This window comes from Neolamprologus brichardi, chromosome 11, assembly GCF_056152115.1.
Source record: "Neolamprologus brichardi isolate AB-2024 chromosome 11, ASM5615211v1, whole genome shotgun sequence".
Taxonomy (NCBI): Eukaryota; Metazoa; Chordata; class Actinopteri; order Cichliformes; family Cichlidae; genus Neolamprologus; species Neolamprologus brichardi.
The window spans coordinates 15077115-15101333 of record NC_142114.1 but is presented as its reverse complement, the minus strand read 5'-3'; the positions used below and the strand labels follow the sequence as shown (position 1 = coordinate 15101333).

The 24219-nt window shown below is 42.1% G+C and overlaps 2 protein-coding genes across 2 annotated transcripts in view; one reads left to right on the top strand and one right to left on the bottom strand.

Moving 5' to 3' along the window:
• invs (inversin) overlaps positions 1–13219 on the bottom strand; it is a 33157-nt gene extending 19938 nt beyond the window's left edge. Inside the window, exons 1-9 of the mRNA XM_006801320.2 lie at positions 13056–13219; positions 12418–12523; positions 5816–5915; positions 5353–5519; positions 3939–4112; positions 3202–3369; positions 2906–3086; positions 936–1045; positions 303–474 (exon numbers count right to left, since the gene is read on the bottom strand). Of these exons, the coding sequence (XP_006801383.1) occupies positions 303–474; positions 936–1045; positions 2906–3086; positions 3202–3369; positions 3939–4112; positions 5353–5519; positions 5816–5915; positions 12418–12420 (1075 nt within the window). The 5' untranslated portion in view covers positions 12421–12523; positions 13056–13219. The remainder of the gene's footprint in view (positions 1–302; positions 475–935; positions 1046–2905; positions 3087–3201; positions 3370–3938; positions 4113–5352; positions 5520–5815; positions 5916–12417; positions 12524–13055) is intronic.
• Positions 13220–13303: 84 nt separating this feature from the next.
• erp44 (endoplasmic reticulum protein 44) lies at positions 13304–23830 on the top strand. The gene is made up of 11 exons (XM_006801321.3): positions 13304–13461; positions 18461–18533; positions 19123–19162; positions 19347–19462; positions 20118–20302; positions 20395–20510; positions 20604–20778; positions 20934–21045; positions 21292–21433; positions 22753–22855; positions 22956–23830. Exons 1-11 carry the CDS (start codon positions 13390–13392, stop codon positions 23064–23066), a joined length of 1245 nt encoding a protein of 414 aa, XP_006801384.1. The 5' UTR covers positions 13304–13389; the 3' UTR covers positions 23067–23830.
• The last annotated feature ends 389 nt before the right edge of the window (positions 23831–24219 follow it).

The window sequence follows — 24219 nt, the reverse complement described above, 5'->3', positions numbered from 1 at the left end:
CAGTGCTGGCAGTAGTGCGCGTCTGTGACGAGCTCACACTAATTTTGCTCACAGTATCACTTCCCTCTCTCCTGTGATCTCACTGCCTCTTTTGCACTTTTGGGGGAATCCCCTGTGACATCATCATCCCAACTTTAAAACAAGCAACCAGTAAGGACAAAGGTATGTATGTATGTGTACATAGAGCACTATGACCAGGGAAATTACGTCATCATTCCCTTGAAGCACACAGAGGATAGGGGAAGTGGGCCAAAGCAGTTCGGAGGAGCTTTAGTTCCTCCTCTGGTTTGTCAAGTCCTCACCAGTGCCACCGTACTTGTCTGCCATGTTGATGTCAATGTTTGGGGTGAGGGCCAGCATGGTGCGAATGACATCATCACTGCCCTTCCCAGCAGCCCACATGAACGCTGTTCTCCCCTCTAGATCAGGCTCGTCTTTCACCGACGGATGGGACAGGAATACGCCAACTGTCTCCTTCATGCACACAGAAAGAAAAACGCAGGTCATTTGTATTGTTTTTTGGACCAAGGTGAAGATACTGAAACATAATTACAACAAACTAATAAGATGAAGATCTGGTTTATTATTCTGCTGTAATTTAAAACAGGTGTTTGAACAATCAAGCGTTTAAACTCTCTCCTGTAGGACTTTCAAATATCAGTAACACACCACACTTGTAAGAGTCTAAGTTAAATAGTTTCTCATTTATAAGACTTTTTGTCAATTTTCCATTAAGGTGACCTTGAAGACCTTGGTGGATATAAGCCAGATTTCAATGGATTGTTAACATGACCCCACTCTACACCCCTACAAAGTTTTATTGGAATTATTTCAAAACTTTTTGAGACATCGTGTTTACAGACAGCACGACAAGAAAACACTACCAAAACACAACCTCCTTGGCAGAGGTAACAATATGTGAGTCAGTGACTCACAGCATTGTTGCTTTGTGCCCCATAGTGCAGAGGTGTTGCTCCTTGGCTGTCTGAGGGAATAGTGCCTGATGTGTTCCTCTCCAGCAGCAGGTGGACGATTTTCGCATGGCCTGAAAAAGACACGTTTTTCATCAGAGGGACATGCTGGGAAACAAGGATGTGAAGCGCCAGGACGACAGCTCAACCACACCATCTTACAGATGCAGCGTGTGTCTTTGTTTGTACAGTTAACAGTTAACGTGACACTAAAGAAATAAACAGGTCGCTATCACACACGCTGTCACCCAGAAGTTTGGAGTCATTTTTGCTGTAAATGAAGGCTATTCTGAGCGACAAATATATGAAAATACGTCACACACCAGAAAAAAATTGCTTGTATGACTACTGTTTAATGACGTTTTCAGTTGTGCCCCTGTGAGATGTCTTATTTTAAACCACAGACGTGGATTTGCACCTCGGCCTCCCACTTCTCTTTCTGTTCTTGTTAAAGCCAATTTTGCACACTTTTGAGACTACTGAGTAGTTCCCACTTTTCTATGAAATCATTTGTTTGTTTGCTTTAACTGGTTTTTAAGTACAAGACTTCATTTCTCAGAATTTGTATATTGTGAAGTTTCTGAAGGAATTTTATTTTATTTGCTGTGTGACTATGATCAAACCCATTTAGGATGATTTGCCACACGCCCAAATATGCACATTTTTTCCTTTTTTTAAAAACAGCACATTTGCTATCTGCTCTGTTAACTTAATCGATTCAAGTCTCACTGGAACATGGTGGTTGCTGAAATGTGCGTCTGTATTCCTTCCACAGACATTCGGTTAAAAATGATAAATTACTTATGATTAATGACAGCATTAATCTTTGATGGTCACTTATAACATTTCTGATCTAAAAAGCACTTCAAACTTTTGAGTGAAAGTGTAAGATAACTGAAAGTGTTCACACAATAGGACTAAATAAATAGAACTGCTGGAGGAGCTACAGAAAAAGTCAGGGTGTTGCCTTCACACCACATATTTTAATGCCATTTTATCTGATCCATTCTTCTTCTTTTGGCTGCTCTCGCTAGTAGTCATGAAATCTGACCATGTCTCTGTCACACCAACCCTCTACATGTCCTCCTTATCCATGGACCTCCTATGAGTACTTTCTCCTCTTCCTCCTGTCTGTGAGCTCCAGCGTCAACAACCTCTGTCCAATATATCGACTATCCCTCCACTGCATATGTCCAAATCATCTTAGCCTTGCCTCTCTAACTTTGTCTCCTAAACATGTGACCCCAGCTGTCCCTCTGATGTTCTCATTTCTAATCTTGTCCATCCTTGCAACTCCCAATGAAAATCTTAAATTCTGCCACCTCCAGCTCGGCTTTGTGTCAGTGCCACCATCTCCAAACCATAAATCATTGCACGTCTCACTACCATCTGCACTCTTGTTGCTGTCCTTCTGTCAAAAATCACCCCTCATACTCATAACACCCACTCCACCCTATCCCTACACTCTTCTTTACCTCTCTTGTTTACTGTCTTTTGCTTTGGATTTGGATTGACCCCAGGTATTTCACCTCATCCATCTCCACTACCTCTACTCCTGTATCTTCACCTTTCCACCTGTCTCCCTCTCATTCACACACATGTATTCTGTCTCGCTTCGAGCATCTTTCATTCCTCTTCTCTCCAGAGCATACCTCCACCTTTTTACCTCTTTTTCACCTGCTCCCTGTTCTCACTACAGATCACATCTGCAAACACTGAAATGGAGTAAATGGTCACTTCTGCCTAACCTCATTTGCCAACCTGCCCATCACCAAAGTGGCTGAGAGACTGAAACCTAAGCTGCTAGAAAGGAAAAAATGTGGATTCTAAATTCTACTGATAGTTTAGCTTTTAAGGATATAATTTCTAAAAAGCCTGAAATTCTTGCAGGTTCTTGTAATAATGAACTGCATATAAGATGTGTGTCAACTCACCCAGCAAAGCAGCCCAGTGCAGCGGTGTTCTGAAGAGGTTATCATAAGCTGTTACATTACAGCCCTCATAAGACGTCAGCACCTCCACTACTGCCTCGTTGCCATCAGCAACGGCAAAGTGAAGGGGCGTCCGACCCTCATAGTCCTGCCAGTTCAGCAGGGACTCAGTGGGTGCGGCTTCCTTTACACAAACACAGACAACAACAAGAAAAGATGCAAACATGCAGGTTTGATGTGTGAGGATGGGAAATGAAGACAAATGAATTTGTGAGCGTGTGTGTGGATATGGCGTGTACCAGTATACAGCGGACAGTTTCTGTGGCACTGGGCTCCTGACTGTGTGCAGCCCAGTGCAGGGGGATCTTGCCTTCACTGTCCGGGATGCCGATGTTGGAGTCGTGCTTGATCAGAAGGCGAACGTGTTCTGGTCGGTTATAAAAAGCCGACCAGTGAAGAGCAGTTTGCTGTCGACAGAATGACGATAAAAGATGACACAAAGATTTCTCGATGGAGCTAAAATTAAAATGGGCAGTCGTAAGACTCACTTTGAGGTTTCCACTTCAAAAAGAAATCACTACACTACGATACAGCCAGGAAATATGAGGGAACGTGCTACACAAAGCTCATATTGAAGATCCACCAGTGATCTGAGATTTAAACCTAGATACCGACGACTGAGCTATTCTGAGATTTGCTGAAACCACTGTCATCTGACACGATGATGCATATTGGATTATTACAAAACTAACTACTGATGTCAGATACACATCAGGTTGAGCAGACAGAGAACACTGTGTGTTTGTGGTTTTATCAGCAAGAACACAGGACAAAGCTACAGCTTGTTAAGCTTTTCACTGAACGTGTTTATGTATGTATGACATAATGTGTGTATGACTTAAAATCGCCTCTGCATCTACCAAATGGCTTTGAGTGAGTCTGTTTGTAGGTTAATGGCTTGACGCCCTGGCTGGCTGTTTTGTGACTGAGAACAGTTGTAAAGACAGATGGATATTTACGCACTCTACTCCACTACCTTATTCTTGTCCTGTGTGTCAACCTCTCCAGGTCCAATATGTTTGAGGAGCAGGGCGAGCGCTTTAGGTGAGGGGTGTCTGGTGGCCAGGTGGAGTGGGGTCATTTCCTCTAAATCTTTCTGCAGCCAGTTAGCACGCCTGGACAGCAGCAGCTTCAGGAAACGCACGTTCCCCTGCAGCACACAAGAGGGACAAACTGTGCTGATAAGAAGCTCAGAAATCGCCAATTCTCCTCAACATTAGTCATGAACCAGCAACAATGACACACACACTCCCACACACACGCACTAACTCCCCGGGCTTTTAGCCGCGTCTGGTTCAATCCACAGGTCATCCATCTTCGTTCCCTCCTCCTGCCTCACTCCTCAGTGTGTGTGATGAGCTGTTAAACAGTAAACAGCAGCACTCTGCCTGCCATCCCCTCCTCATCATCGTCATCATCTTTATACTCACTTTTTTGGTCTTTCACCAGCAGGCCACTGGGTGCAACAGTGGCCACACAGCAGCAGTGTGAGGGTGAACATGTGTGAGGGTGTTTAGTATCGTTCTGTGACCACAAAGCCACAGACTGACAGATCTATCTCGTGTGTGAGCATGCATCTAGACTCTAAGAGAGTGTGTGTGTGTGTTCATGTCCTCCTATTCTCAGTCCAATTAGATCAGTAATCCCTTGCCTCTCTCGCTGTCTCAGCCACTTATTGATCAGATGTCAAAGAGACAGGGCTTCCCATCACTAGCATCCCCCAACATACACACACTCCCCATCTACGAGACAGATCCTAGTAACCTATTACCTTCCCTCTCCCTTCAGTGATATGATGATCCTGTATCACTCTAATAAAAGAAGCCGCCAATAAATAACAGAGAGGTAAAGAGATATTATTAGCACCACATCCCCGTTGTTCTCATCACTCTGGAGGTGTTGTCATTAACTCTTTGTCTTCATTGTCCCTAAGTGTGTAGATTGAACTGAAAAGAACATCAAGCCCCTCCTCTTTCACACGTTTGTGTGTCTAAAATGCTGTGAAACAGCAGAAATACTCCATGCAGAATAATTCTTCATGTACAAGCATGTGCAAAGGAAGCTCATAGCTACACTGCTTGTGTCTGAGGCCCATAAATCAGGTCATATTATCTTCAATAAGCCCTAAGGCCATAATTACAGCCACTAGGGGGCACTAGCTTCCCATTGGAGCTGACAGACTGTAAAAATTTCTCTGTTATTTAACTTCTATGAGATCACACCTTGGGTTCATATTCATTTCACTTTAATAAATCTATCCAATTATGGCCTTTGTGAATGAATTTTGTCAGGATAATGACATAAAAAGGGCCGACATACGTAACTGATGACATTAGTGTGCTTTATGTGTGTGCTCCAGTGTTCACCTGCACATCTGCGAATGCCCGTACCTTCTGTGCAGCGAGGTGCAAAGCAGTTCGCTGGCTGAGGTCGGTCTTGTTGACTGATGCTCCGGCTTTCAGCAGAATCTCTGCGCAGTCCAGACGGTCAGCCAGCACGCAGTACATCAAAGGGGTCCGGCCGAACTGGTCCTCACGGTCCTTCAGCAAGGGCTCTGCTACATGTGGACACACACGAAGCACAACAGAAGGTTTAAGTCAGAGGTTAAGACCCCAATAGAGACCACGATTTTGGTGAAAATCCACAGAAATCATTCTTGTACTTAAAGAGAAAAATCAATTTATTTGGAGCTGCTGGGAGTCACAAGGAAGCGTTTTAGCACTCATAACCTCCATCCTCATATTTGCCCTCTTATATTCTTTTACTACACATTTCTAATTTATGCCACATGCCATGACTCGTGTGACTTCATGAACTTAAGATTTAGAGGCCAGTTGCAGGTGTGCTGCTTACCGGTGATGAGTTTGAGGAGAGCGCTTCTGTCTCCGTTGACAGCTGCTGCATGAACCTGCGAGCCCAGAGAGGCAGGTCCCGGGCTGGACGTCGCTGAGGCCTGCAACACAAACAGATGGAAGGTCACAACTGGAGCTGCAGCAACACATATACACACACACAGTTTAACAAAGTGACATTAAACTGAGTCTAGACAGTTTCCTTTGCATTCACTTGACTCAAAGCACACCCTCATTACTGGACACACTCACAATTAAGTGCCTCATGTTCAGTATGATATCATATTGTGTGACAAATAAATATATTCTAAATAAAATTGCGTTTCTCGAGATCAGAGAATATAGACACAGTTTTTCTGTATACTAAGCAAACAGTGATTGAGCCATTCAGAAGGCTATTACTATGTTACACACGGATCGTCTTGCGGGCAGATAATAAACACCTGAAGCTCCACAAGCAGTCGATCGTACAGCAAAATGCGTACAGCCGATAACAAAATCAGGGAGCTAATGTGAGCTGGCAGTAGGGACTGCGAGTGTGCACAATTGAAAGTATGCGCTTGTGTGTGTGTGTGTGTGTGTGTGTGTGTGTGCTCCTGCTGAGGGGGTTAAATCTCTTCCTGGCCCCACTTAACCAGAGCGCAGTGAAAGCTGGGTAACGTGCAGACAGGAAGCAGCTGGGGAGGGGGAGACCCTGTGTGAGCGTGTAAGAGGGGGGTCTCTCTTCATGTCTTATTCATGTCTCATTAATACTGCAGCATGCCTTGCCGTGTTTATATCTGTGTGTGTGTGTGAGCGCGCATGCATGTGTGAGTTTGTGTGTTCAGTTTGGAGATGTGGGACAAGCCCTGCGGAGCGCAGCACAGAAATCAATTATTGCCCTTAAACACATAAATGCTGGAGGCACAAACTGATGCCACAATCAGAGTTTTCTCCGAGACGTTTTCATTAACTCCCAGATCTGATGCTACCCAAAACTGACCATTCAAAGAGACTTCATGCCGATACAGCAGAGGGGAGTTACTGATAAGTGTTAAGCATTCGCAGCTTTAGAAACACTTCTAAACTTTTGGTCGGGGAGGTGAGGGAACACTGCGGTGTCTTCCATCCATCGTTTCTCCTCCCCCTCTTCCTCCCCCTAGTCACCTCATAAAGAGAGCTCCCGTAGACACTGCGTGCAGCACGGCAATTACCCATCATGCTCCTGCTTTCTCACGCACTGCCAAGTAGCGGCAGAGACTTAATAGAAGTTCGTTACAACATTTACTGCGAGGTAAGGTTATGTGTGAGATCAAGCGGGTGGTGGTGGTAGTAGTGGGGGAGCGGCACCTTGAAGGTGTGTGTTAGTGTGTCAGCGTGTGTGTTTGGCACATGTGCCATGTCATGGGAAGTGATTTTCCGTGAGAGAGAATTTTTACACGAGCTTTACCAAAATCAACCACAAACGTCTCTAATTTAAAGTCATTACCCCAGTCAGTAATGCAGATGGAAATGCTCACTCAGACACTCACAGAGTCTGCAAATATTTAACTTAATGCATGCACAAACAGCTGCACAAACAAGTAATACAATTTTATTATTATGATTTCTTTTATACAAAAAAAAGAGATGATCACAAGACCTCCTTTAAGTCGTGCACTCAAGCCAAACTTCTTTCCTTCTGTCCATTACTTTTTATCCTTTTCTACACTTCTCAAGTCTATTTGAAAGCCCCCAGCAGTCAGACTAAAATATGAATTGATTTATGAATAATATTAGATGCAGGAAAATAAATAAATAAATAAACAAAAGTTATAATTTGGCCAAACACCAACATGAGGGACACGAGTCAATATCTGAATCTATGCGAGGGACATTCATATCACCAAGAGTGGGCAATTAGAGTTTTATGAGGACCTGAGTGTTTTGGAAACACCTACCGTGCATCCAAATTTGGCTAAAAAGGCTTTTGCAATGCAGCGTCTGAAACTAGACAAAGGAGGGTGTAAACACAACACAAGGTCCCGTTGAGAGGTTTGGAGTGGTCTCATTTAGCCATTCATACGCGTTCCTCAGGGAGCACTCCGCTTGTTAATATGAAGACAATAACTCAGAGTAAACCATTGATCATGGACTGAGGTCCAGACCAAGTGATTGTGCATCTGTATGAGTATTGATTCATGCTGATGCTGACATTATTTAGTCTTTATTCATATTCTGCCTCATATAACTGCAGAGATTTTAACAAAGAATCTAGACACTCCGACGAAACCTTTCAGAAACACGACAGGAGTGCTGCAAACATACGCACTGCTGCCTCCTGACAGACACACACTCACTGAAAGTAACGCTTCAATTGATGCCATTGAGACAAACAGGTAAAAAAGTGTGTGTGTGTGCTTCTCTACTTGTCTGTCACTGTGAAGGTGTCTGCTTTTGATAGGCGACATGACTAGGGCATGCTGGGTTAGCAATGGGGGACAGAGCCTGAGCCTGTGGCCTTTATTTCATTTCTAGAGCACGCACACACGCAAACATTTTTATTGCCGTTTATACAGTTAGAGCAGAGTGCCCTTAGCTTCTTAGCCATCACGGGGTTATTATGGGTTCCTACATGCATGTATCTGATAGAAGATAGAAGCTTCAGGGGTCGGTTCCTCGATTTTTTTTGACTGACAGGTATAGATGTTGGAGGAAGGATAATATCAGCCCTTAAGGATCCCCAATCTGTAAAGCCCTATTTCTCAGGGACTTCCTGTTTCCCTAAGGACCAATGAGCTGGCTCCCTCAGCTGGGGGCCGAGCCCTTGGGCACAGCGGGGCCAATCAGCAGGAGGGAAGCAGGCTGAGTGACACATAGATCTGCTAATTTACATCATTACCACAGTGCATCCTGACAAATGAGCCCCTAGGGTGTGAGCCAATCACCTGGGAGAGTAATGCAATTAGGTGGGACCACAGCTGTCAATCTCACAGCCATGGGGGTCAGGTAGTACCGCCTGTGGCTAAAACACCCCTGCCTGACTGCCGTTCACTCAGACACACACCACACACCACACACACACACACACACACACACACACACACACGGTATATGTATAGAGATTAGTGATGCAGATATGAAGTGTAGGATGGAAAGGCGTGTGTGTGGGCAGAGGCACATTAGAGCCTGGCTCTCTATCTTCCTCCTGAGATACTCAGAAAGCACAGAATGTGTGTGTGTGTGTGTGTGTGTGTGTGTGTGTGTGTGTGTATGTGTGTGTGTGTGTGTGTGTGCGCGCACAACTGCTTAAGGGACACAGAGATTGGCTTGTGCCCTCTGAGAACTTACACCTGAGCCTAAGTGCGTGCATATCTGCATACATCAGGGTGTATTTTTGTGCGTGTTTACATTCGCCCATGTGTTTTCATCCACTGGGAAACAGTCTTGTTATGCTCCGTGCAAAGACTACGACAACAAAAGGGGGAGAAAGAGGGCGGGAACTGGTGCAGCCCTAAATTTGACTGCTGCTAGTGAGTCGATAGGGTTCTGCCCAGCTTGTGATTGGTTTGTTGTGTTTCTCTGTGTGTGTGTGTGCACATTTGTGGGCTGATCAATTCTGTCTTGAGTGGCAGACTGTCAACATTTTCACTTAGCCTCTTTTTAGCTACAAAGAGAAGAAGAAGGAGGGACGAAACAACAACAATAACAACAACAAAAAAAACCAGACAAGTTCTCTAACACTGCCAGCAGAGTCCCCATAATCTTGTCTGTGTAGTTCAGCCACTGCTTGAGACACTCTGAGAGTTAGAGGAGCTGTGTGTTTTGTGTCATCCCATTATATCACTAATGAGCCACCCTCAGGAGGGAGGGCAGAGAGACAGCAAGGCAGACAGAAATAGAGAGATGAAGAAAAAAGACAGAGGAGAGAATGAGAAGGCAGTGTAGGGGGGGGCAGAGACACCAGCTTGGGGACTTTTTCCTCTTCTCCCCTCCATCCTCTTTTCCCCACACCTCTGAGTCTAATTGGACTAAAACTGTGATCTAATTAAATGTCCAATTAAAGTGCAGAGAGCAGTGTGCCCACCGGCGAATCAGAGTAGAGGGACATAATCAGCTGGAAAAACAAACAAAAAAATCAATGGGAGCAATGCGAAATGGAAAAAAGATGGAGAAAGCAGAAAAGGGAGGCGAGGGCGAAACAGAAAGCAGATGGACAGATGAAATCAGATCGGTGTGAGAGGGTGCTGCATTACTCTGCAGCTAGTGTGACGACAAATTACATTGTCAGACGAGGACGCTGAAAAGGGTTAACATGTTCACTGGGGTTTCCCTGCATGTAAAAAATTTTGGCACCCAGAAAATGAGGGTTAGGCCTTTCCACCAAAGGACATTCACCAGAACTGTTATAAAATACTTGAGATTGAACCTTTTTTTCTTTAAAAAAAAAAAAGCGGAAAAAACGGTGAGATCATTTACAAAGCTATATATATACATATATATACTTTTAAGAAATGCAGACTTCTGTTAAGACAATGTGGAGCAGTCCCATTTTGAGCCTGGAAACACCCTGACACGCTGTATGTTATTAGTCATCTCGTACCCTTATTTTCCATGCCTCACAACATCACAACAAGCTGAGATGAACAACAGCACATGACACCATGACATTATTTAACAAAAACTAAGCCAAAACACAGAAGCAATGTGTGAAGTACACACAGTTATTCAATAGCTTACTGAACCACCGTTAAAACCAACCTGACGCAGTCATTTTCTGTGTGACTTCATCAGTCTCTCACATCGTTGTTGAGGAATTTTGACCTACTCTTCCTTACAGTGTTGCTTCAGTTCATTGAGGTTTGTAGGCATTTGTTTATGTACAGCTCATTTAATATCTCATCACAGCATTTGAATCAGGCTGAGGCCTGGACTTAAACTTGGTTATAGCAACACCTCATTTTTTTTCTTTTCAGTCATTCTGTTGTAGATTCGGTGTGATTGGGATTAATTTTCTGTTGCATGACCCAGTTTTGTCAAAAGGATGGCCTATATACAGAGGAGTTCATGGTCAACTTAATGAGTGCAAAGTCCCCAGGTCCTGTGGCTGCAAAACAAAACCAAATCATCACCTTTTCACCACCGAGCTTGACAGTTGGTATGAGGTGTTTGTGCTGATGTGCTGTATTTGGTTTTCATTGTACATTATGGTCAAACATCTCCATTTTGGTCTTGCTGTATGTCAAGCACATCGTTCCAGAAGTCTTGTGGTCTGTTCAGATGCAGCTTTGTAAACCTAAGCTGTGTAGTAGCTCAGTTTTTTCTTCAGTCTTTCTGTCATGAACGTTAACATTTAACATGCAAACTGAGGCCTGGAGATTCTCAGATGCACCTCTTGGGTCTTTTGCAGTTTCATTGAGCATTGCACAGTCTGACCTTGGGTGAATTTCCTGGGATGTCCAATCCTGGAAAGATTGGCAACTGCCTTGAATGCTTTCCACTTGTAAATAATCTTCCTCATGGTAGAATGAGGAACTTGAAAATATTTCGAAGTGGCTTTATAAGCCTTCCCAGCAAGCCGCCAAAACATCTGCTTTTATAAAGGTGCTCACCATTACTGATGATCAGTAAAACAAGTGCATTTGATTAGCAGCACCTGGATGCTAATCAACCTCTTAACTTCTATGGAAACAATACTTTACTTACTGTGTACTTACTTCTCCACACACAAATTCTGCTTTTTGGCTTAGTTTTTGTTAAATAAATAATGACAGTTTAACATATCTGGTGTTAATTATGATTTTTTTTATGTTCTGATATGTACAACTCTAGAAATGAAAGAGGGTATACTTTCTTTTTTGTGACTGTATGCAAAACATAATTAAAGTTCAATAGCAACGTTTTTCACAAAAATAAGTAGTTGCAACACCCAAATTATTTATATATATTTATTTTTCCTATGTCCTTCTGTTCAGTAGTATTTAGTTAATTGACCAATATTCAACTTTTACATCATTACCTCTACTCAATGAGTAATTTTATATAAATAACATATAATATTCTTGCTAAATTAAAATAACAGTAAAGGTTGTTTGCTCTTCAAAACTTTGATCCAACTTTAATTCACATTATTAGTCATCTATGGGCAAACACAGTAAAGACAGTTTATCAAAAGATTTTTCATACCTCATAACTACATATATATATATACATAAAATGTGCACTAACACCCAAAGGATATGGAGCTCCTCCCTCTCTTTATCACTGAGAAATCCTCCCCACTCCATCTGTGAGTTGCTCGCACACTGTGAGCCCCCTATGGACAGCTTTAGCCCATAAAATATTAATGCTGGGATTCAATTCAACATTCCAGCTTAATCTCCTTAACAATTAGGTTGCTGCTGCACGCGCGCATGCACACACACACACACACACACACACACACACACACACACACACACACACACACACACACATACACACACACAATTAGCTTTGTTACACACAGTCTTGACTCTAGAGAGAGATTTAAAGACCAGGAGTTCAGCTGAGACACTAAAGACATTACCAATAGAAAAATAAACTTCAGGGATTTATACATCAAATTAGACCTGGTTAAACGCACTCAGTGCACCGGAGTCTTACCATATCTGCGTTAAGGTGGACACTTCAGCAGATGTTTCCCAGTTCAGAGCATCCTCAGTGGGTGTGAATGTGCATCCAGGTCCCCTACCTGCCCTGATCCTGACTCCTGCCAGGGCAGAGAAAGAGGCTCGCTCACATACTGAGATCAGCCCACCTGTTCAAACAAATAACTGCCAGCATAACACTGTACTGATTACAGGCAGGGGAGACATGTCTCAGAGTAACAGATTGTTTATAATAGTTATAGCTCTGAGTTGTTAAACAGTGATTTAAAAACCAGCAATTAACCATCAATTTCCTCCTTCTTGTTCTTTATGGAGAACATTTGCAGAGGTTTTAGATAGTTGTGAATCAAAGTAGGTATCTAAATATTAAAAAAAAAGATTTGTGCAACCAAGTTTGTTTTAGCTGGAAAACATAAAACGCATAGCTAGACGGTGAACAAAGGAGTATTGCAAAAAACTCAAGCATAATGATGCAACTCCATCGTGTTCAGAGAAATCAGTTATTCATAATCGCACTGAAAAAGTCCAGAGAAAAAAACGGTGTTTGACAATGGATCCGCTCAGTAAAACACTCGTGCCATAGCATTTTAACAAAGTGCTCCCTCCACTCCTCTTCGTCGTCGTCATATTTACCGTTTGGTTTTCTTTCGGTGAGGATGAAAATCTTTGAAAAGTTTTCTTCCAAGACGTCCCGTTGAATCGCCACTGTCTGTGTTGACAAAATACTACAACTCCCGTTAGTATCGTAAAACAACAACTCGCCATAATTTGAGTTTTCTCTTCATTCAATTGAGCCGCTTGAAGGTACCAGAAAAACTACAGTATCCACAAAGCCTAGTAACTACCAGGAAGTGTCGCTCACGCTTCCGTGGTCACCGTGAGATTGGTTCGCCGTCGGCTTCCTGCTGCAGTGAGAAGAGCGGCGTCGAGACAGACTGGGAAGACTTAACACCATCACCTCCAATAAATGCACCATACAATGAAACTGTTAGCACTACCTCCCTCTGTGGATGTCCGCTTTGTCACGGCTGTACTGCTGGTATGTATTCATATGAAAGCCGTGGACTGTGCACTGTAACCGCAGGTTGTTGGTAGCTTCCATAGCTAAGCTTAGCTAAGTAATTGCCGCTGGTTAGTTAGCTGCTAGCTAAGCGACGAGCCTCTGCTGGTATGGGACGTGGCTTATGAAGTGACTGAGTTGACCAGTATGTACGCTGTTAGTGTTGCAGATGTTTAGCAGGTTCACAGAGGAGGCCTTCTGGCTGTGTTTCCTCCTGCAACCCTCAAAACTAGTCAAGTTATCCGGCTGCAGTGTAGCCGGTAGTGTTGAACATCACTGTTAGAACTAGCTGTAATTTACAGTATGTGTTTGAGTTGCAGTAGCTATAGTAGTTAAAAGCTAGAGTTTGAGTGCAGGTAACTTTGTTAAGGTGTAGGAGTGCATCAAGCTAGCATTAGGCGCTACTACACATTGACAGTAGTTAGATAACTGCTAGCTGCTAGCATTGTTAATTTAAGAGATTTATGAAGGTTTGCTGCGTTTGACCTTCTTTAATGTTTGCTCCTGTATTGATGCTGAAGTTAATGTGGGACTCTTCGTGTTTCTGTATGTGTCTCTGAATGAAGCTCGCCGGTTGGTGAATTCCTCTGTTGTGGCTCATTCTCATTGGCTGACAACCCGGAACTAGCCAGAGAGCAGTGTGCCCTGAAGTGAAAACTTAAAACTTGTGTGCGAGCTTCAGACCACCGTGATATCTAATATCAATCTGGTGAGGTGCCTTCTTTGAGGCAGTCGTTACCATTTTTGATGATTAATTGGTCAACAAAAGGATTCATTGTGCTAATTTCAAATAAATAAAAATATTACAATTTGAATTAAAAAGGAAAACAGCTGGGTAGCATGAAAGCTTAGTTACACATAAGCAATAGATAGATGGAGACCAAACGGATGAGGTGCCGAGTTGTATGATCCAGACATATAGCTAAATATTGGGTAAATGAACATAATTAAGTAGAACTCCATACAATATAAGGAAATTGGTGTTAATAGTGAGTGATTTCTTTTGGGAGGCGGAAGGGAGGTGGGCCATAGGTAATGGAAAACTAGTTACATACACAAGAAAGTCAAAAACGAACCTGTATTTTTTATTATTATTTTTTTCAATCTGGAATATATTTCAACAAAGATGATGACATAATGATGTCACAAAGTAAATTACTGACATGAAGATACAGTTTTGACATTTATCAGTTTAAAGCAAGGTCAGCTTAAATGAAAGCGTGAGGTCTTTGAAGTCAGGGAAGACATAAATGTGTCTGAATGAGCCATGACGGGACAGTCAGCTGGAGTTTTCTGGATACTGAGCAGAGGATGGCGGAACTTACTTTAGTCCGCGTGAAGAAAGTTTATTGACCCTGTTGAGGAAATGTCAACATCATTAACACTTGTGTCACTTATACAAAATGTACTGGGCCACATCATATTAAGCCTACAGGAGCTGTTTGGCTATGGAAACCTGTACCATGAAGCTCACAGTGCTTAGTTTCTGTGCTGATGATGATGCCAGAAGATGTCTGGAGCTCTCAGTTAGTGATTCAGCAAAACACTGGTGACTTTTGCACACTCTGTGACATTGCTCTGGAGCTTGGCACAATGTTGTAGCTGAGTTTCTTTGGTTCATAAGCACTTTCACTTTGAAATAATACCATTTACAATTGATCTTGGAATTTCCAGGAGGGAAGAAATTTCAGTGATCTCTTTAGAACAACCCACTCTTATCAAATGTTTAAAGGAAGTGTGCATGACTAGGCACTTGAGTTTTATAAACCTGTGGCAATGGGACTGATTAAGAGGTATGGCCCAGCACTTTTGTCCATGAGGTGTATTTAGCTTAATATTATTTGAGACATGGCTAAACATCCAAGGCCGACTCCCCCAAAAAAACTGGGACCAGTGCCACATTTACATCCCCGGATCCACAGTTTTTTAAAGTAGTTTAAAATCAATTTAATTAACACATATGAACCAAGATGGATGGTGTCTGTGAAGGGATGGTACCTCACCTGATCTGCCTGCCTCTGTGTGTGGAATTGCTGTGATAAATAAGGGCCGATTAACAAAAATAGGTTAAACACTGAAAAATTGCACGTCACAACTTCTCAAATGTGAGAAATTGTTTCCTTACTTAAAATTATCAAATTAAAATTATATTGTGTTAGCATTTTTTTTCATTTAGGCCTGATGAACATGTGATTTAATGATAGAAGAAATTGGTTGTTTGCGGCCCTAATTTTGTAGGATTTTTTTGTTTGTTTTGTTTCTTTAATCATTATTTATTTAAAGTAAAAGGCAGTGACGGCTTGTGTGCGAGCAAACGTTAAGGCCACTTGAGCTGTGTCACTCTTTACAAGTTTGTCGACTTCCTCAGAACTGGCCGACCTTCACGTATCCTGTTTAAAGAGGATCTTAAGTCAGCAAAGATAACAACAGATAACTAGATGGTGTGTTGTAATGTTACGTTTTGACTACAGTGGCTCTGGCATGGAGATCCACGAGTAATATCTGATAGCCTTGATGAAATAAGTTGGTAAAAGAAGTTTTGTCTTCTGTCGTGACATTTGCATGATTAAAAGTAGGCTAATTTAGTAACAGTTTATTCTAGCTACAGTTTAGTTTATATTTGCATCTGTGTGTTTGTAGTTCCTCTCGCCAAGTAAAATTCCCCATGTGTCAGTGCTCCTGTACATTTTAAATGCTTTGACATTTATCACAAAGTAATCTAGAAACCCGCAGGGTGTGAATAGGAAACCTCGATTGTACTTGTATCTCAGAAACCTGGTCTCACCTCTTCTGCACCCTGCAGAAGGTGAGACCTGGAATGTCGCTGTAATCCGGTTATGCACATGCTGCAGTTCCAACCCGTGTTTTCTTCTAAGCGTTGTCAAATATTTGACGACAAAAGGATGTTTGTACAAAAATGTACAAAATAATTGTTTGCAATGAACACCTTTGAGTGATAAATAAAACATTAAGAATTGGCTAATATTTTGAGGGCTTAAGGCAAAGAAAGAAAGTTATGACACTTATTTTTACACCTTTGAACCATGAAAATAAAATAAATAAATTAAAAAAAAAAAACTAAAAAGGCTGAGTGTTTTGAGGCTTAATCTTGGAAGCGACTCGTATAAAATAAATAAACACAATAAAAACCCATCTCAGTGTAATGGTTCAATGTTCAAAGATCTTTATTATGTCTACATTCCACCATTAGTGCATTTTGGACAGTGTGGACAAAAAAGAAAAATAGTGCTTTTCCTGTATACTGTGTTCCATGTACCCTTAGTGAATTAACAAAAAAATTCTGGGAAAATAAATATTTTACTCAGAAATCCAAGGCCACTTTGAAGCTTGCACTTGATACCTCCCATTTTCCTAGACATTACACAACAGCGACGCATGTGATCTCCCCAGTGCACGCTCTCTGCGATGTCTGGTTGCGCTGATTTGTGCCAAGAATGATAATCCAGGTAATTCACAGCTAACGAGTGGTCGTAATGTGTCTTCTGCGCTTTACTCCGGGCAGCTCACAAGCATAAACTGAGTGGAGAAAAATTTCCTGTAAAAAGGACGAGAATTACATGAAGTACATATTATGTGCTACCTGTGAGAATGGGCAACTCCAGATGATATCCTCACATAATTCACCCGACATTTTCCAGATTTCATATGTGGAAAAATCTTGAGAGCTCTGCAAACAAAGCAGGGCAACGGTGGGAGTGTGCACTGTATATTTAGCTCAGTACCAGGAATTGCAGGGAAGAATCCTGGGCAGTCCCAGGAACAAGAAACAATGGAAAGATGACACTCACTCTCAGTTTTCTTGGGGCACACTGGGAAAGTTTTTGGTAAAGGATCCACTGTCATGAAGCTCTACTTTTATCTTTACTTCCTGGAGACAATTTGTTGTGCAGTCAGCAGAAATCACCAAACACACAGTTATTAATAAACAATAAAGACAACATTAAAATGCCACAAAGATTTAAAAATCCAACACTAGGCGAGAGAGAGACCTGGGAGAGATGAGTTTTTAATTTTTATCCCACATGTTGGCATATCGCATCTGGAGCCAGATGGAAAGTCATTCAAGGTCATACCTGCAATTTTATTGCAATTGTGTTACGCACATTGAGAGCAGAGAAGTAACCAGCGCTCAGTTCCTTGTGCGTCTGCACATAATTGGTCAATGAAACTGATTCTGACTCTGATCTTCCCCTCTGTTTTGTTTTCGTGTTTTATTGTAAGAAGATATTTAAGCTGATTAGTTTTGATCATTTATCGCCACAGGAGAGATGGTTCTAGTCTTAGTTCTGAAATCCACAATCATCCCTTCATTTTCAAATGGACACATTACACCCTACTGTGAATTCTCCAACTACAGGGTCATAAAAAAAAACACTGTCGCTTAGTCATCTGGGAACTTAACAACATGGTGCCACACGTATTTGCTTTGGCAGCCATGAGCCAAAAGTACATTTTAGCTGATTGGCTCGGCTCAACTGCTCTCCAAAACGATCCACGTTTTCTGTGTGTGGCCCTAAATTTAACCTGTTCAGGTGTAAAATTGTGTGAAGCAGCACCGTGGTGTGCTACGTTTTAAGGAAGGAGTGTTCAACTCATCCTTATTAAGGATGAGAATTGAAAATCAATTCCAGTTGTGCTTCCAGATCACAGAAAACAGCTCCAAAGTTATCATTGTGGTTTTTATTTTATTTAATTTTTTTGTTTTAAATCACATGTTATCATAAGCTGTATTGATGTGGTTGTAGATCTTTTGCACACATAAGTCACTTCATAGCCTTTTTTCTGCTTATTTTCCATGCAGATAATTGATCAGTATGCAAACTGAGCTATCACATCAATAAAATCTGATCTATGTCCTTCCCTAGTCATAACACACAGATGGAGATGTGGCGGTCTTACTCGGCATGTGTGTTTTAAGTTGTAACTGCTAATCCGTCCCTTCCATGTGTGTCTGTAGGTGATGGGCCTCTCTACTCCCGGACAGGCAGAAATCGTCAGCCTGGACTCAAACAACATTGACGACGTCCTAAGTAAGACGTCACGCTTTATTCTTCACATTTGTCCTAAAGCAAACATTATATAAAAGGGAAAATATTTTAGAGAATGATGATAACATCCTCAAATCTACACAAGTTCAAACAGTCTCTGGTCATTTAAGTATCAACAATAAAGTAAATAAGTATATTTCTTTATTTATTAAATTGGTAGCAAAGGAAGATCTTGATTGTTGGTTTTGCATCTTAAATCTGTGTTTTGTTTTTTGTGTCATCTTACTGTCAACACGGTTTGTAGTGTCGCACAGTCACGTCTTTCCCAAAATCTCTAGATGTGTTTGTTACAATACTCAGATGACCTGGAAATAAGCAGCTCGCCACTGTTATGGGCGTTGTTTGATATTCCTCGGCTCATCCACTTTTCATTAAGCAGCATTTCATTTTCCTGTGGCTAAATTGTTCTCTAACTGCTTTCTTGTTTTGTTTTCTTCCATCAGTCACAGAAAAATGACAGGGTTCACGTTTAATTTGGTTCCTTAATTAATTTTACTAGCTGCACATACTTTCATTAGAGCAAGTAATACATAGAGGCTTACATTTCTTCCCTGTTTGTGTTTCCTTGCAGATAATGCTGGGGTGGCATTAGTGAATTTTTACGCAGACTGGTAAGTGTGTTGTTTCTCTCTGTGTCATTGGACCACCTCATTATAATGCCAGTGTTTTGCTAAAGTTCCACAATTACCTTATTCATTTTTAAAGGATTTTTATGCACTGCCTTTCTGTTGTAATGTAGGAAATTCCTACAGTTAAAGTGGGAATAAAGAAAACACTTTCCTGATCATCCCACAGGTGTAGATTCAGTCAAATGCTCCATCCAATTTTTGAGGAGGCATCTAACATAGTGAGGGAGGAGTTCCCTGATACAAAGCAGGTGGTGTTTGCTCGCGTCGACTGTGACCAGCATTGTGAGTAATACTTATAATTTTCCTTTCTGACACTGACATTTGCTGATGATTTGTTTGTACCTGTATTATGAAAATGGAGCCAACTGGTTCGTGTTTTTGGTGATCTAATACCTCAAACTCTTAACGGCATCATTCTGTATACAGGAAACAAAAAGGCACACACACACTCACACGCGCGCTCTTATACTTCTACTATACTTGATGCACATATGTACACATAGATGCCCGACACACCAAAGCACAGCCACATAAACCACCGGCCTCAGCCTTTTGAGATAAAGCAAATTAAAGGGAATTATTGATGACCTGCAAACTGTTTGAAGGCTAATGACAAAACTGCTGCTTCCTGTGAAGACCGAAGGCTTAGAGACCGCCTGCTGGGAGATTGACACCTGCCACACACACACACACACACACACACACACACTGTGTGCAGAGAGAATATTTACTCTTGGTGGGGGGGCTGCTTTCATGTGGGAGATCAGAGCTCAGAGCTGACTGAAGGCAGTGTTTTCAGACTGAGGTTTAACTGCTGTCTCCGTCGCCGCGCCGCTCCCCATCCACCCATCCCCATGTGTTTTTACTCTTCTTCTCACTCTTCATCAATTGATTTCTTTCTTTGCTTAACTTCCTCTCCCCCTCTGCCTGAGCGCAGCGGACATAGCTCAGCGCTACCGCATCACCAAGTATCCAACACTGAAGCTGTTCCGCAATGGGATGATGATGAAGAGGGAGTACAGGGGTCAGAGGTCAGTGACGGCCATCGCTGACTTCATCCGCCAGCAGCAGGTCGACCCAGTGAAAGAGCTGCCCTCAGTGGAGGAGATTAATTCTGTGGATGTAGGTGGCAGTTTCTGTTAATGTGCAAGTTTCCCCTTTGTATAATTAAATTATATTCATTTTTAACACTTTTTTTGGGGGGGGGTTAACAGAGGAGCAAGAGAAACATCGTTGGTTTCTTTGAAAACAAGGACTCTGACAACTATCGAACATTTCAGAAAGTTGCCAACATCCTTCGAGATGACTGCACATTCTTGGCCGCTTTCGGGTGAGACACAGACACCAACTAGATCCACCGATGGTCCACGGTTTCAGCGTTATTCTTCTTTTCATGTTTATATCCTTAAATTGACTGTTGTAGTGAGGTGTCTAGGTCCGAGCGCTTCAGTGGAGACAATGTGGTCTACAAACCTATGGGCGAGGGCATTCCTGACATGGTTTACCTCGGCTCCCTCACCAACTTTGACCTGACCTACGCCTGGGCCCAGGACAAGTGTGTGCCTCTGGTTAGGGAGATCACCTTTGAAAATGGAGAGGTTTGTTACCTGCTTTTGCTTAGTTTTTATCTTCTAGATGTACGTGTATATATTTACATTAAAAAAACAGGAGGGTTGTTGTGGAGTCTGTGTGGAACTGCTGAGGCCTTAAAAGGTTCTGACTCCTTCTGTTTTTGACTGTGTGTGTTTTCCAGGAGCTGACTGAAGAAGGAATCCCTTTCCTCATCTTGTTCCATCTTAAAGAAGACACAGAGAGCTTAGAGAAGTTCCAGCATGAAGTGGCTCGCCAGCTCATCAGTGAGAAAGGTGAGTGTGTGCACTTTGTATCTGTCAAGGACGTCATTTTTCTTTTTATACTGCATTGACAAGAATCGGGCCAGTTCCATTGCCTCAGGTTTATAAAACCATTTGTGAAAGAAAGGCTCTTTCTAAAGAGCTTGCTGAATTTGAGCGTGGTCCTGCAACAGGGTGCATTCATTGCAACAAGTCAGTAAATTCCTTCCCTCCTAGATTTTTCACAATAAGTGGTATTATTGGTTTTTCTTCCCCCAGGGTCAATAAACTTCCTTCATGCGGACTGCGATAAGTTCCGCCATCCTCTGCTCCATATCCAAAAAACGCCAGCTGACTGTCCCGTTATCGCCATAGACTCATTCAGACACATGTATGTCTTCCCCGACTTTAAAGACCTCAAGTAAGTACGACGTTACTTTTCCCATATGAGGCAATCTTGTTTTAAATAGATAAATAAGAAAACTGTCTTAATTTTAATAAATTAATTTGGTTTGTGATATCACCTCATCTTTGTTCAAGTATATCCAAGATTTAACAAACAGGAATATAGGTTCATTATTGTTTCATATAATAATAACAAAAGAAAGAAAGAAAAAGCAAAGGGCCAGCTACAAATGAAACCTGTCCACGACTGGACTTTACTTTGTAATTTACAATTGAATCATTCTCGTGTTCAATCAGTTTCATAACCAGCATTCTTTTGGATGTTTTGAGGAATTACTGTTGGATACTGATCAGCTAAATTGTATAAAATTTACCTGTATTGTTATAATGTTAATTTCATAATGAGACCTTCTCTTCATAAGACAAATTTTGTTACACACACACACACACACACACACACACAATAATCCTCTGTCTGCTCGACACCAGAGAAATGTCACACCTCCTCAAATCTGTCCTTTATGAATGGGCCAGGACACTGGAGCTAATGTGACATGATTTGGCACGTGCAATAAGTGCTAAACTAATCCAGTCTAATCTAATTTAATCTTATTTATTGTGCCCCCACCATTATGCACCCCCACTCCGTCCCCAATCAGAGTCTGATCAGATAGACAGAAGCCCCGAGGACTGACTAGCCCTCCACAGCCTAATTACATCAGATCACCACTACATGTGGCACACGGCTTGTAATTGCATTAGCACAGTGTACATTTATTTATATATATATATATATATATATATATATATATATATATATATATATAAACACACACATACATATATGTGCGTGTGCACACTGGGTTACTGGTGACTCGGGACCAGCGCTGCCTGTGTGACATGACAGCAGCTCATGACCTGTCGTTAATAGGGAGACTTTACAGGGCAACGTAGATATGGATTAATGCTGCTTGATGACATGTCTGCAGGGACTGGTGTCCTCTGCTGCTGCTGTGTCTCATATTAACGTCTAATTCTGATCAGCGCTGTAGTTGAAGCAGTTCTTTTTCCATTGTCGGACATTGTGTGTTGGAATGCATAAATGATCCACCGTATTAAATTTTTCCTTTCACTCTTTAGCCCTTTACCCCCGGAAAGTCCTTTTGGAGTAACCCTTGATGGTTATGGTAACAAGCCTCCTAAATAAGTGGGGTTTGTTTCAGCTGTATTAGGGATTTTTTTTTTTTTTTTTTTTTTTTTTTAGGAACAACTCGTACAAACCTCAAATTGGATAAAAGATGATTGATGTCCAACATGTGTTTCTGTTTTTTTCAGTGTCCCTGGCAAACTGAAACAGTTTGTTTTGGACCTTCACTCCGGTAAACTTCACCGAGAGTTCCACCACGGGCCCGACCCCACGGACAGCACGCCTGGACAGGTTAGTCACTGGAGGCAGTAGAGTCGCTTTTCTTCGGGGGGGGGGGGGGGTGTTCAGGCAAAATTTGACCATTTGTTTCAAATTCGATTTCTTCTCTCAGGAGGAGACGGGCGGAGAAGCAGCCAGCAGTCCTCCAGAGAGCTCGTTCCAGAAGCTGGCACCCAGCGAGACACGCTACACCATCCTCAGCCGAGACCGCGACGAGCTGTGACCTTAACGGCCTTCCTGTGACTCAATGCCACGCCCCGGGGTCAGGGAGGGGGTTAGGGTTGGGACAGGCTAGTGGGACAGAACAGCAACACCCAACACCCTTACTGAAGAAAAAAAAAAAGAGACGACGAGGAGAAAGAAGAACGGGAGGAGGAGAGTGGAGTCCATGACACAACCATGTTGGGCTAACCTATATTTTCATAACACTTTCACATACAATTTTTATTTTGAATCAAAAACGTGGGTGGGCTAAAGAGGAACAATGTGTGTGTGTGGGCTGGGTGGGGCTAAGGGCATTGGGACATCAATAGAAGTGTTTTTACTTTTATTCTTTGGAGGTTGTAAATATGTTTGTGATACATTGGACTCTCAATGTTGGTCTAAATTAAATGCAGTGTTTTTTTTCCTTTATTTTATTCCTTTACATCACCCTGCATTTTTATTTTATGTTTTTTTTTTTGTTTGTTTGTTTTTTTTGAGGGGAAAAAACGAAAAGAAAAACAGAACAGATCCCTCACTCACTCCGGTTGTGCGGTTCTTATCTGTGGGTAGTCCAGTTCAGCCTGTCTGATAGGAGATACTCGTTTAGTCTCACTGACCTCATGGCTGCATCTCAATATGACCAACTCAAGTGTAACTCATTTGTATAGCACAAGTTATAACTGTATGCCTGTTTGAAGTAGCTTTATCTCCATATCTTCTACACACACACACACACACACACACACACACACACACACACACACACACACACACACACACACACACACACACACACACACAAGAAATAGAAGAAATATTTGGTAGGGGTAGCATAACTTTAAATCATGGCTTGAAGATAAAGAGACTGAGCTACTCCAGCCTATTGAGATGCACCCCTTCTCTCCCTGGTACGAGTGGTACCATGGTTATTGATTATGATGTCCCTTACTGTGCTTAGAAAATATCCCTGGGGTCTTCTTACATTATATTTTTTCTTACCGTATTGTGCCGCAGTGGATGTAGTTAGGTTTTTCTTTCCCTCCCTCTACCACCAATCAAAAGGATGTCATACCAGATTTAATGTTTTGTATAAACGTAGCACAAATCGGCACCAGAAACGCACCATCATCCCTCTCCATGAAGCCTGGTGGTGGCAGCATCATGCTGCATGG

Coding starts and splice junctions, on each gene's coding strand:
- erp44 (XM_006801321.3), top strand. CDS start 13,390: ATGCACCATACAATGAAACTGTTAGCACTACCTCCCTCTGTGGATGTC. Junction 18,534..19,122: donor CAACATTGACGACGTCCTAA/GTAAGACGTCAC, acceptor GTTTCCTTGCAG/ATAATGCTGGGGTGGCATTA. Junction 19,463..20,117: donor CGTCGACTGTGACCAGCATT/GTGAGTAATACT, acceptor GCCTGAGCGCAG/CGGACATAGCTCAGCGCTAC.